The sequence below is a fragment of the Scophthalmus maximus genome, chromosome 4 (genome assembly GCF_022379125.1).
Source record: "Scophthalmus maximus strain ysfricsl-2021 chromosome 4, ASM2237912v1, whole genome shotgun sequence".
Lineage (NCBI taxonomy): Eukaryota > Metazoa > Chordata > Actinopteri > Pleuronectiformes > Scophthalmidae > Scophthalmus > Scophthalmus maximus.
The window spans coordinates 24,216,617-24,230,875 of NC_061518.1; the positions used below are offsets into that span (position 1 = coordinate 24,216,617).

The window sequence follows — 14,259 nt, forward strand, 5'->3', positions numbered from 1 at the left end:
GACAGGGTCCACACATGGAGTCATCAGAAGGAGACTCGAGCCGCAAACTCTGAAGTCTGAGACATCTGGATAAGTCTTCTGTACACAAGTGCCGCAGACAGATGAGGAGCTTTTTGGCCAAATCATCGAAGGTGTGTCTCAGTTTGCCAACTATTAAGCATGCACGTTAGTTCTTTGGGGTTTTTTGACAGCCAGTGGTACAGGCAGCAGTACACTGGTAGGAGGAAGAATGGACTACAATCATTTCTTGATGCTATTGTCATGGAGTGAGTTGAGAAAGGGAAACGGGGGGGAAAAAAAGGCTGGCTTCTACATCGAGACAATGATCCAAAGCAGACCTTAAAATCCGCCGTGAGCTACCCCAGGAAACACAAGCAAAGGGCTCTTGGGACGTCCCTCCACTGACGTGAACGTCAGTGAAAGTCTATGGGGTGGATCTTGAACATGCTGCACACGCAACGGAGCCTGTAAATATCTCAGAGCTTGAGGTGATCTGCAGGGAGAGCAGATGAGAAGTCCAACACGAGAATGAATAGGCTCTTGGCTGCAGGTACAAGTAGTAACCGAGCAGTGACATCTGAGCTCGTATTTACTTCAAAAATCACCGGAATTGCAACGGAGAGGCAAGAGTCTTCAGAGAAGCACGAGTCTTCGGTTCCTGGCTGGCAGCGCACCTTCGTCTTATCCGCTCACCAGTGTCTGCATTAAACCTGTGTCTCCCTCCCCGTGTACTCCAATGCCAAAAGGGGTCAGTTTATCACAACACTTCTACAGCCACATGTAGTTCGGCCCTGGGACAATAAGCTCTGTCAGGACCTAGGACCCAAATGTGCAGAACACCAGACTTAAGAGAAGTTTAACAAGTTTTAATTGAAATCCAGGGGATGTGAATTTATACATGGGTCGAGCAGGCCGGAAGAGGTTCTGGAGCGAGGCAGGCAGAGATCAGCGGTGGCGTTCAGGATAATTCCAGGCTGTGGTTGACTGACATGGCTCGCCTGTTCTCTAATAGACTAAATACTATTACGAGTTATTGTCTTGTGAAAAGAGAAAACAAAAGCTTTGTTAGCCCTAGATAAGGAGATAATAACTTGTTTTAACCTAACAATAACTCGTTAATCTTGCGATAACAGCATTAAAAAGAAAGAAATGCAAGCAGGGCCCGCTGAAAAGTGTGAACTTTGCCCAGGAGCATCCGTCCTTACAGCTCGTACTGTTTAGCTGCATGTCTCCAGAAGTAATGACTCATAAGAGTGGCCTTTTCAGCATTACAAGTGTGTCAGCACATAGGAAAAAAAGAAATCCTTTCGACAACAAAAAATAGCAGTTTCCCCGTGAAGAGCGCCACTCTCCGCATCTACTTTTACTGACAGTTGCCACGATGCTTCTCAGCGATGGCACACAGCAGCTGTTTCCCTCACCCTCACCCTGACCTTGACCCTGACAGGCACACAAGTGGTAGGGTTAGTCTTCTATATCATCAGATTTTTCACGTATCACATTTGCTGACATTTTTCCTTTTTTTTTTTCCTTTTTTGGGGGATTCATGAAGTGTCTCTTCACACTGGTTTATCTGGCCCTGACGCGAAGGTTCAATCATTCATTCATTCTTGGTAAACAAAATAAAACAAAAAGTCAAAAGAAAAGCTTTCTGTCCCCTTGACAGAAAATTGATAAAACCCTCGTTGTGCATCATTAAAATGTAGCTTGCTAGTAAAATAAAAATAACAAGAACAATAAGATCTGATAGGGCTGCATGGTGGTGTAGTGGTTAGCACCTTCACAGCAAGAAGGTTCTGGGTTCGAATCCCGGTTCAACCAGGGCCTTTCTGTGTGGAGTTTGCATGTTCTCCCCCTGTATGCGTGGGTTTTCTCCGGGTTCTCCGGCTTCCTCCCACAGTCCAAAGACATGCAGGATGGGGATAGGTTCATTGAAGAGGTGGTAGGTAGGTGTGAATGTGAGCGTGAATGGTTGTTGTCCAGGGTGTACCCCGCCTCTCGTCCAATGTTGACTCCAGCGACCCCCCGCGACCCTTAAATGGATAAAGCGGTAGACGATGAATGAATGAATGAATAAGATCTGCATATATATAGATAAGTTGCATATTTGGAATTTATTTTCTTTTGCCGCCATGACTTATTTATTTTCATATTTGAAGCTCGGCACAAAAGCTGTTCCAATAAAAACATAATGTCCAGGCGCCACGTCCCCCGAAATCATCATGAGGTTATCGTGCGGCAATAACGTCTCACTGCCTGAATCCAGATCGGGTTTCCGAGCCCTTCCCTCTTACACGATCCATCTGTGGTCACGAGAATATCCTGGGCACAGTGACCTGTGACCTTTTAAACATCAATCCGGTTGCTTACAGTATCGAGTTACTGGAACTGGTACACTACGGTCTGTATACAGACTCATGCGGATACACACATTTTTATTTCCTATTTGTTATATTTTTTATATAAAAAACAGACGATTAACCAAACTATAGTGATTATCGCTCAGACACTGTTATGAGACAGATATTAGACAACAAACCTTGACTGAAAGGATTTTCACCCATGCGAGAACTGCCACAAACAACAGTTATGTAGTTATGTTGCTGTATACGCAATTATGTAACAGTCAACAAAACAGGCATTGTGATAGTAACGGCATTTGTTGTGAAACATATGACGATCACAATAAACGTCCTCAGGGTCACACACCAGATGATGCATATTTTCTTCATTAAAGTTATTTTCACACTCTGTGTGCATAGTGTTTCTCTTCAGTGTTGCGACACCAAAAAATATTCTAATTTAATACAATGAACCATAAATGAAAAAGGATGCTACTATTGTCAGACAATGGGACTGATAAAACATGCACCACATACTTAATCATATTTTTAATCAGATCACAAGTTCAGTGACAAAACTGTTTGGCATTTTCAAAAATTCTACAGGTCATAAAGCGTTATGATGAAATATGAATACAGGACACGAAGTGAAAATAACTAAGATGAGATCAGAGCTCACTCACAAGAAATTGGAGTGAAGTGGCGCTCAAGACTTTTGTATTTAGAAGGAAAAAAATGGTTAAATAGATTCAAAAGCACTCCGAATAACGTCATCTGAAATTCAAAAGACATATATATTTAGCCCTGCTTGTAAATGTGGAGGAAAATCTGAAAACTTGAGCCAACTGTGGATCATTGTTTCAGTCACACCACATATCTGCATCGAAATACAGAATAGTAAACGTGTTGATGTTCACAGAGAAGTACTGTGATTATGAACTTGATGATGCCTTTGTTTTATGGTGAGGGGCACCGGTCCAACCGATTAACACCCTCCTCTGCAGGTAAGGAGCTGAATTTTTTTTCAGAGATGAAAATGAAATAGTTGACATAGTTTAACGAAGCAGATTTGTCCAACTGACGGTCATAAGGGTGAATCTACCATTCTCCATACAGATTGACCAAATGGACGTGTGTTATAAGAAATCAATACATCTGTATTTGATATGAATCCTAATAATATCAACAGTCCTTACAGGTCACGGAGGGGTTATGGCAGTGATATTTAAAATAAAAGTGACCCATCAGGGTCACCGGGACACATTCCTCCACACTGGCATACACTCTTCTGGCAGCTAAATCTATTTGACATTTAGCCCCTGCTGATTTTTGTGTGGTGGTCTATACGGTGTGTGTGTGTGTGTGTGCGTGTGCGTGCCCATTTGACAGGCCGTCCAGAGTTGTCCAGCCTCCTTTTCCTTCTTTTTTCGGTTGCACTCCCTTGCAGTTGCACGGATCGTATTACATGCTTGCTCTCCCCGCACCGCTGAGCCCACTGCCTCTGCACCAATCACAGCCCGCCTTTACCTACGCGCACATGCATGCACGGACGACGCAGACACAGACAGACCCTGACACACACACACACACACACAGAGAGAGACATACACACACGCGCGTACAGGCAAACGCATTGTCATGATCCATCGCTCCGGTTCTCTCGCAGCTTTCCACATGCGTCCCCGCACCAGCTCCGCGTAGCGCAGGCTGCGCCAAGGTGGGCATGGTCGTTCGGATACCCGGTGGACGGCTCAGCGCCTGACTGGCTCAGAGTCACGGAGAGAGAGAGAGAGAGAGACAGAGAGACAGAGAGAGAAAGAGAGAGAGAGAGGGAGAGGGAGAGAGACCACCGCTCCTCTCGAACAACCCATCTTCCATTCGCCTGGGAGAGACCGCAGCGCGAGCCGTTCGTTTCGGCATCTTTCTTTTTCTCACCCCTCCTCCTCCTCCTCCTCCTCCTCCATCTGTCCTCGCTGCATCCCCCTCGGTCCGCCAGGGAGAAAAACAGGAGAGCCCCGTCGCGATTTTGTGGAAATACGTCTTTTTTTGTGCTCTTTCTTTCTCCCTGCTGGGTGCTGGTAGCGCGCAGTCGGTGCGCGCCTCTGCAAATTCCGGTGAATGGTGGATTTGGCGAACATGGAGACCGTGGAGAAGGAATGCGGGGCCCTCGGGGGTCTGTTCCAGGCGATTGTCAACGACATGAAGGTAAATGAAAAATAAGAAATTTATATATATACATATATTCACTCCGGTTCCGTGATCGTGTTTGAACGCATTGTGCCTGGGAATAAAACGTGCAGGTTGTCTCGAGCGCACGCTGAAAAAACGTTGGGGACGCGCGCCGGTGGCAAGAGATCTGATGTTGACTTTGGCATCGAAGAAGCCAGCGATGGAGGCACAGTTGCACTGACAGCGATGCGGCGGTTGCTGGTGCGAAACCCGCAACCCTCCCCGCCCCCTCCACCCTCCAGAATGTTGGCTATACGATGCGCATGTGAACGTAAATGCACCCACAATCGGACGCACTAAACACGATTTCCCAATTCCTGTCCTCCGCGCAACCCCCCCCCCCCCCTAAAAAAACCGGACCGCATCCGCGGAGGGACCAGTCTGCTGTTTCCACCCCGGGTTCGCGCGCGCCTGTCAAACGCTGCGATGCTGCGCGCACATTGCCGAGTTGCACGGCGATTCGAGAGTCGAGCCCCATTGGCTGGGTCGCCCCCGAAATCAGCTCTGGGCAAGTGCTGAACGAAATGGGCCGGCAGCGCGAATTCGACCTCGACGCGTTGATGGAGGAAAAAAAAAATGAGCCTCTCAGAGACTCGCCTCTGAAAACACACGGAATCGGAATAGGTGTCCGATAATGGAGCCGCGATAGCTGCTCCACACATTCCGTCACACGGCACGGCTCGCACGTGCGGACCTGGGTGGATATGGATAATCGCTCGAGGAGTCTGTTCTTCATTATCGCCAGGGCTGATTATTCCATTATTCCCCGGGCTGAGGATGAAAAAGCCCCTAACAGACATTACACCCCCCCAACCACCCCCACCCCCCTCCTCGCTGTGCACAATGTTGTTCTCGCCTTTTTTTTCTCCTGTTCTTTTCTCCGTGGTCGCTGCGCGTCTCTAGCCGCCAGAGTGCAGCGTCATTGATTTGCTGTCAGGCCGATCTGGCAGGAAAAACATGAAGGCGTGAGAAGCCGCGCAGCCGCTAGACACCCGGCCTCCTTGGGCATCTCTGCCCCTCTGTCTGTCTGTCTGTCTGTCTCTGCCCCTCTGTCTGTCTGTCTGTCTCTGCCCCTCTGTCTGTCTGTCTGTCTGTCTGTCAGAGCTTTTTGGAGCCCGGTGGCTCCACAGCGTGGCGCCAACAGTGGCCACTGCCATGCGGCCTCCACGGTGGTTCAGCACCCGCCCGTGCCAAAATGCTGCATCCGTGCTGTCTGAAGATGCTTTTGCATGAAAGGAAGCGTCCAGCATATAAGGTCCACGAGACAGTCCCCGTCTGTATGTGTGCGCTGTCAGACCCTCTGCCTGTCCATCTGTCTGTCCTCTCTCTTTGTCTCTCCCGTTCTAAACATCGGTGCCCCCCCCCCCCCCTGCAGCCCCTTCATCACACTGCAGCATGAGCAGCCGCATGTCTGCAAGTGTTTTGCCCATCAGCAGTGAAATACAACAGTGAGATGTTTCGCTGCTTTTTATGTCTCCTACTCGTTCAGTGCGTGACCCCATGTGACAGAGGTCACAAGCAACTACACTCCTCTATGATGAGACAATGAGGAGAGATGATTGGCTTTCTGTTGTTACAGTGACACGTGACATGAGGGGGAAACCGGAGTGATCCTGCACTATGTGCAGCGCATTGATACGCAAAACAAAGACTGGGTCTCATAGTAAATGTATATATGGAAGCATTAGTTTCAATTCACTTCAGTTCAGTGTAATTCAGCACTTATACAACAAATGAAGAACGTTCCAATGAGCAATTGAAAGAAATATTCCAGTGACTCGCAGTGCCCAGTGTGGGCCAAGCCGTAAAAAGCCTCCGGCTCCTACATTTCCCACAATGCACGAGCGAGCGCACCGTTTTCGTTCATTTGTGTTTGGACTGTATAATGGGACGCGCCCGCTGTGCAGGTCATAAACCGCGGCAGGCTCGAGGGGTTTCCGCGCTAATGGGAAATCATTATTCCGCCGAATGCGACCGTTTAGGGACGATAACGGAAAACGCTCATCCCTCCGACAACCATTCAGGGTTGGTTGCATGGCAACGTCAGCACCACATGACACAGCATCTGTAGGAGCTCCGGACGTCGGGGTGAAGTACGGCGAGCGTCAGAATCAAATTGTTTTTTCCAAATCTGGATTGGTTGCAGCCATAATTCTTGCGGGGCTGGTTACTCCTCGTCAAATGAGCGGTGCTTTTTTTGGCCCCCTGGGGCTCCGGAGCGACACTGTGTCACATTGTAGTTCCAAGGAAGCTGTGGTTTCAGCTGACTCTTTGACTTTCCCAGAAAACCGGCTGCCGTGGCCATGGCCCTTCTGGAAAGACCTCTTCATTCCACAAGCAGAAAAAAGGTCTCCGTCTTGCTTCTCCTGCCCCGATGGGTGAAACGGAGTAATCAGTGTTCAAGGAACAACACTTTTAAAGACTTCTTCCCCCTGTTGGCCCCTCCTCTCACACGGTCTGGGTTTTCATCCATTATTCAGTTGGTTCCTAATGGTCCTCACGTTTGCGTTATCCAGTTCACTCTCAAATATATGGGTCACTATAACCTGCATGGGCTGATGAAAAAGAAAAAGCATTGCCCCTCGAAGTCTGGAGTGGAGTGTGTCCGGAGCGGACGAATTCCTGAATCCCCGAGGAGGCAGAGCGCCAGTGGGCCGATGGGAATCGCTGAGTCCTCGGCCGTGTGAAACTCGCTCCGGCCCAAAGTGTGCGGCTTCAGTCGCCGTCTGCAGCTCGACGAAGACAAAGCCGTCCGTCAGAGGAAACAAAATATGGCCTAAAAGTTTTACTTCACCGGTTTGAATGCTGGTTATGACAGCTCGGTCTATTGACGGGATCAAAGTCACCGCAGAGAGAAGACGTCTTCAAAACCCAGATGCGCCATTAGTCCCAGTCCACATGAAAAGCGAAGCTGACAGTTTGAGTGCATGGTATCTGCGACGCGTCTGTGATGGGACCGTTCAAATATTTATCAAACCAAATAGTTAAATGTCATTGAAATTGTTATGTTTCTAATTATTATATTCCCTGTTGTTGTTTTTTAAATTGCACAATGTGACTTTAGTGGGATTTCAGGAAATTTCAATGCGGTTAGGCAGAGAACATGGTCTATATATGAACTGATAAATCAAATACATAAAAAAACTTCATGTGAAAAATTTAGCTGACTACAGTTACTTTAATCAAATTTCTGTTGCTGTCCTTTACTTGCACTTCCCGTTGCGCTTCGGTCCCAGTAAGTTTGACACAATCGATTATACACATTCATCTTTGCTAGGGGGCCGGGTGTAGCTGGGTGTTTTCAAGTGTCATGCAGGCCCGGGAGTTGACACAACAAGGGCCAGGCCTCGATGTTGCTGCAGATTGTCTCCACGCTGTTTAGAAAGCACTCTTTTTCTTCCCCTTATCCCCTCATCTTCCCGTTCCTCATCCTGCTCCTCCTCAGCTCCTCCCTTCCTCTGTCTCTCCTCGGCAGATCCTCGGCCCCGAGGCGGCCAGTCACTCGTTGTGCGTCTGCTCCTTGGGTGTCATCAGCGTGCGGATGACATACGCAGGCTGGCAGCGTTGCGTAGGCCCAATAATCTTGAATCCTTATGTGGTGCTCTGGTTAAAATAGGCCCATTTCAAATTATAACTAAAAGAAAATGTGCGCGTGCGTGTGTGTGTGTGTGTGTGTGTGTGTGGCCCTATGTAGTCATCTGCCAACCCTGGAGGCTATGTTTTGTAACTTTCTAGTAAATTGCACACACACACACACACACACACACACACACACACATCAACGCACACACAGGTCACAGAGGGGGTAACATGATGCGACGCGGGGGTCATGTTCACGGTCAGCTGGCTCTGGACCAATGGAGGCTGGTAATGTCTTGTTGACAGCAGCAGGGGAATATGATTTCCCCCACGGGACCAGGAGATGAAACCTTTCAAGGGCTTCTTAGTTGTTTTCCAAACCATTGTAGCTCTGCTCCTTCACTGCATCAGAGCGGGATGGTTTGGGGTCGGAAGGTCGAGTTTCGACTTAGACCCAAATGGCTGCAAAAAAATATCCACAGACGTTTCCAAAAGGCTGTCAAAAGAGGTAAAGGCTCATATATTACGGTTTGTATTAGGTATTGAAATACCATCTCCACCATTGCATCACTGTTGTTTTTCAAGCACTAATTACTTCATCACTTAAATCATTTAGTATGGTTGTTATTCTTGATATACACAATAGATGCAGTCATTTCAGTTTTCATACATATCACATTCGGATGTTTTGAGATGGAACGCACTGTCAAAATGCATCCTCTATGGCTGCAACTAACTATTATTTTCATAATAGTCGATAATTTTTTCTGGGTTAATCGATTAGTTGTTTGGTCCATAAAATGTCACAAAATGGTGAAAAATGTTGATCTGAAATGAATGTTGGTGTTTCCAAAAACCCCAAGATGAGAGAGTTCCACCAAAAACAAGAACCAAATAGTTTTTCTTTTTGTTTGCACTGGAGTGCTTTTCACGGATTGATTGATAGCACGCTATAAAACTATGGAATAGGAGCATTGCAATGATCCCAGGAACAAACATATCATATCTCTTTGAAGAATTTTTTTATTTCCTTTAGTCAAGCAGACATGCAGCTACGGTGGGTAGCTGTAAGAGACTGCGGCTGGTGTTGGCCAGCCACAGCTGTTTTTCTTTTCTCTGGCCATGACCATACTTGGCACCGCAGTGTTTGTATCCTACCATATAACACACACACACACACACACACACACACACACACACACACACACACAGTCTCCAGACTTCCACTGTGACCATACAAAAATGTAAAATATTTCTTGTAAAGGCCTTTTTTCAAATATATATATATTTTTTTTTATTTTTTTAAGTATGTATCCAGATCACAAACCCCACATGTGAAAGCAAGCTTTCTTAAACCTTTCCTCAAGCTTCCCTTCCTCTGGGGCAGGTGGTTCTGTCAATACGACTTCCGTTGTCTGTATAGGCTGATATTCTCACACGTGTGCAGTCAGTGTTGTTTGTCAGTTCAAATGCTCCTGCAGAAATGGGCAGATGATGGAGTTTACGTCAAGCATCGTAGACTCTACAGTATCTACAATTCACCTGCACCTCTACCAGTTCGAGCTGTTTGACCAAATCTTCCTTAGACCCCGTCAGACAGGTCAGCGGTGGCATTTCGTTTGTCGATTAATCTCACAATCAATTAGCCGATGAATTGATTGAACAGTTTGATTGGTCAATCAACTAATCCTTTCACCTCTAGGCTTCGAAGGGCATTGCGGTCTTAGGGTTTCTCCTTTCTGCCTTTTCCTGGCTGTTACGTACACCCTGCTGTAAAGGTCCCATTGGGTTTCATTGGTGAAAGTCTTTTGCCTGATCCCTTTGGATTCCTGACAAACTCCAGGTGAGTTGTCAAGCAGCGCTGAGTATCGGCCTGGTTGTCTTTTGTGGACGTTACTTTACAATTAATGGTCAAATGAACGGAACAACATGGGGACTTACAAAACGTGTAATAAATGGAAAACCTTAATTCATCAACCGAAAGAGAAAATCGAATCAGCACTGTGAAAGGAAATTGAGGGGGGGGGGAAAGTGGACACTGAGGCATGAGGCTTGTCTGCCACCTCATTAAAGTAGTAAACTGGGAAAACAACTACATCAGCAAACCAGGAGAAGTGGAAGTAAAGTGGTCAGTAGACTCACAGAGACTGCCCATTGTTGTCCTCTCCTCCAAAGGCCCGTGACAATGTTGCCCTGTGACTCTGCGCCATGCGGCAGGACTGAAGACGCTCTGTGGAGTTGTATCATTAGTCCGGCCTGTGGTGTGTTTGTGTCTGTGTGGTCCGGAGGACATCAGGCCATCGAGGACATCTCACCGCAGGCCGGGATGCGTGTTATTGGCGAGAGAGAGGATAAAGACGGAGACAACCTCCATCCTCGTGTCCATGAAGCCTTGAATGAAGCCATCTCCTTGAAGGGGCACTGAGCGATTCTTAAGCAACACTGCGAGTGGAGTTCGCAAACATCACGTCTCGGCCTAGTTGTGAGTGCGTCAGACTCCCATACCCGAGGCCACGGGGTCGCGGCCAGGCCAGAGCTGATAAAACATACGTGAAGCCAGACACGGCTACTCGTGGAAAGCAGGGTTGTGGCGTGTTGCAGCATATAGCTTTCTAGGATTTAATGCGATTGCATTTCTAAAAATCTTCATCTTCATTCATTAACATTCTTTCATTAATTAAAATCTGGAAATTAATTGGTTTCTTAGCTTTTGCTACTGTTAACGATTTATAATCCCCGAACATCCTTGTTTCTCAAAAAACTCCTCCTGCAAAATTCATTTTGAAGGTGAAGGTAGGATTTTTAAAAAGTGTGAGACAAGGGGAATAATGAGTCCAGTTTGCAGAGAAGCTGTTTTTTAAAGTCACAGAGGAGCACGTGAGCCATGGGAAGGTTTCGTTCACCCCATAGCTCGGGGGAAAATCACCCTCATTGACATGCAAGCCTTTGTTTTCAACAGATTCAGAGGATGAATTTTGACCTTGAGACATTTTCATTCCCCAAAAAAAAAACACCCAGTAAAAAAACCCCCCAAAAAACAACGTCCTTGTGCTCAGGAGCATGAAAAAAAGAAAGAAGAAGGTGCCGACGTGCGAATCTCAGGACGCGTAAAGGAGCATCTCCCTCGTTAGGGCTCGTTAAAATCTCGGAGGCCGTCGGGGCCCCGGGGCTCGTTAGGGCCGGCGGCGCTCAATGGAGAGCACCGGTCGCGGGAGGCGTGGGGGCTGCTGGGAGTCGGCCAACGCAGCCCCTCTCACTGAGCCCTTTGTCAGGCCTGTCAAAGCCTTCTCATCACACTCAGCTGTTTCACTGTAAAACACACTGATCATTATGAACAGGCCGGGGACTGGCCCGGAGAATAACAATGAATGTGGCAAATCAATATTCTCTTGTCCGTTTCAAAAGAAAGAAAAAGTTCTCTTCATGCTCAAGTCAATTCGCCCGTCACGATAACTACAATATAGACTATATATTAGGCCAGAATTATTGCCATGAACGATATTGTGGTCACTTTTTTGCAAACTGGATCATGTGAGCTTTTATTAAAGGCCAATTGGTCGTTGCGCGCGTGAATCCCTGCACTCTTCTACACGATTTGTATCGCTGCCAGTTTCCTCCTTGCCCGGTGCCCGGTGCCCCTACTCCGTCCTCACCGTCTCCCTCCCTGCCTCTCTCCTCGGGGGCGTGGCGCCCAAAGATTCTGCAGCGCTCCGTCGTTGTGTCTTGTCGTGTCGACGTGAAATCCCCCGGAGTCGTGCAATTGCGACACAATCCTGAGGCAAGCAGCTGTAAAGTTCATTTTCCAAATGAACTAAGAGCAAAGCAAGGCTGCTGAGAGAAATGTTATCCAAAAGTGTTGACACCGTTTGTGAGCTGCGCCTGCGACAGAGCAGAGGAGAGGGTTGAAGCAGCGGGCCTACCTGTCAACAAACACAATGGCGATTACCGAGGTCGATAGGAATGATCGAGGTTCATTTTCATGTATCGTCCTATAAGTCTATTGTGTAATGATCGCGACAGGCCTAATAGTATAATCAATCATAGACTTTATGAAAAAATGGATGTAGTCACAAGGTCCGGAAAAGGAAGCCAATGCGGAATTGCCTGTATTCTGTCGACTCCACTGGTTGCATAAGACAGTTTCTATAGAAGTCTATGAGAAAATGACTCTACTTCTCACTTGATTCATAACATTATTTTCCGGAGGAGTTTATGGTGTCAATATCTAGTTTCAAGTCTTCTTCAACACAGCACGACGTTCATTTTGTAAATGATGCACTGGGGCGTGGATGCGGCCTGATTGACAGGTAGTATCATCTAATGGGTGCTGGCGTCAGTTGAAGGTGGACGTGCAATGGATGAGCACTCAGGCAACAAGGTCACAGTACAACATTTTCTAACGCAGTTTCAGGTGAAAAGCAGCAACTTTGACTCCCTCTCCACCAATATGAACCCAGTGATAGGTCTGCCCAGCAACAACAGACTAAGTTAGTGGCTGGGTGATGACCATGTCGCAACATTCGGCTGCTGGGTGGAGATCAGAGCTAAAAGGAGAGTGAATATTCGACCGATATTCGTCATGTAACCAGGGACACAACTTTGAATGAATGCTTATGTGGCTTGGTCACAATGACCAACCCTTATACAGTGCACACAGTTGTTTGTTCCGTTAAAGATATATATATATTTATTTTATGAAACACCCCACTAAAGCCGCAACTACTACGGAAGAAGGCTCAGATGATGCTGTTGTATTCACACAGTCGCATCCGAGACACGGTCCTCCCCTCCCCATGCCTGCGCACGTATCTCTCTCTAAGTGCAGAGGGTCACAATAACGGTTGCTGTCACTTACCCTGAGTGGTCTGACGGATGCACCTGCAGCGTGCATCGACAGCCCTTTCACACAATCAGGGCAATGCACATTTCAGTGACTCTCAGTCCGGCGAAGGGGAGGAAAGAACCAGCCAAGTGGCATCTTCATAGCTATAAGAGCCTGGATGATTGATGGCTACTTGCGAACAGACCGTCCAACGAACGCTTATGTAGATGGTACCGCCTCTGTCTTGGCTTTTATCAGTGTGTTCTCTGCCATGAGTGTAAATCTCTCTCTCTCTCTCTCTCTCTCTCTCTCTGTCTCTACATTTTGTGGTTCATGCCGGATCACTGCTTTGGCCTGAAAGCAACAGTACAGTATATGGACCAAAAAGGGAAACTCCCCATCAAAATCAATTAACTTGGCATCATCGGAAGTTTACAATCCGACCAAAGTGCGATTATCCGCTGCTTTACTTGAGATCTCTATTTTTCACTGTATTTATTTGTGTTTTAATCAAGTGGAGTGTTCTCCTCCAGTAGAACGGATCAGTTTGGATGCGTCACAATCCAGGAACTGTTTTGCCTTCATGTAAATGGTCTGTTTGTGCTTTGTTGTTACGTGGCGTGTATTCTACATTCTCGTTTGCTAACGATAATTTCGTGAAATATGTCCTCCTGTCATTTGGACAGTCTTGGATCTTTCCCAGAAAAATCCAAATTGTTGTAGTTGCGTTTGAAACTAATGCCAGTAGGCGTCTTTCCTCCTCATCCCTCGTCTTTCATTCCTGCTCACAGTATTGTTGGGACTACAGCGATTCCAAAACTCCACAGACTTGTTATATATCTCCGTTGGCTTTGGGAAATTTGCAATGGACAAAGCCAGTGTACCCATCTGATTACCGACTGAATCAGTACAAATGAGTATGCGCCTTTTGTGTAGAGGGTGTCAGCTGAGTAGGGGGTCCTACAGTGCGGCCTATAGGACACATTTGCGTTCACACAGCTAAAGGAATGTGGTCATGTGCAGCTCAGGCCACCTCCCAATGTGATCGGAGCGTTTCTTAATGCATCCTCAGTGCGTCTTGGGCTCGTTTCCACCTGTGCTTTTTCACTTCGTCCTGGGCGATCCGACGCATGTTAAAGTCAGGTATGAACGGGACCTGTGATCTCTGGGCTTCCAGTGCATAGTCCCAACAACACGCAGATGGTTTCATCTTTCCCCTCATCACTATGTTTAGATTGGAATTAGCTGCTGCACTCCATCAATTATGCAGCGATGCAGTCTCCGTCT

At 47.1% G+C, this 14,259-nt stretch overlaps 1 protein-coding gene across 6 annotated transcripts in view; it reads left to right on the forward strand.

Annotated features, from left to right (window-relative positions):
- Positions 1-3,577: 3,577 nt before the first annotated feature.
- mtss1lb (MTSS I-BAR domain containing 2b) overlaps positions 3,578-14,259 on the forward strand; it is a 67,971-nt gene continuing 57,289 nt past the window's right edge. The window contains exon 1 of one of the 6 annotated variants that reach the window (XM_035627335.2): positions 3,578-4,547. In XM_035627335.2, the coding sequence (XP_035483228.1) occupies positions 4,461-4,547 (87 nt within the window). In that variant the 5' untranslated portion in view covers positions 3,578-4,460. The remainder of the gene's footprint in view (positions 4,548-14,259) is intronic. The other 5 variants (XM_035627339.2, XM_035627333.2, XM_035627334.2 and 2 more) reach the window with 5 other exon arrangements.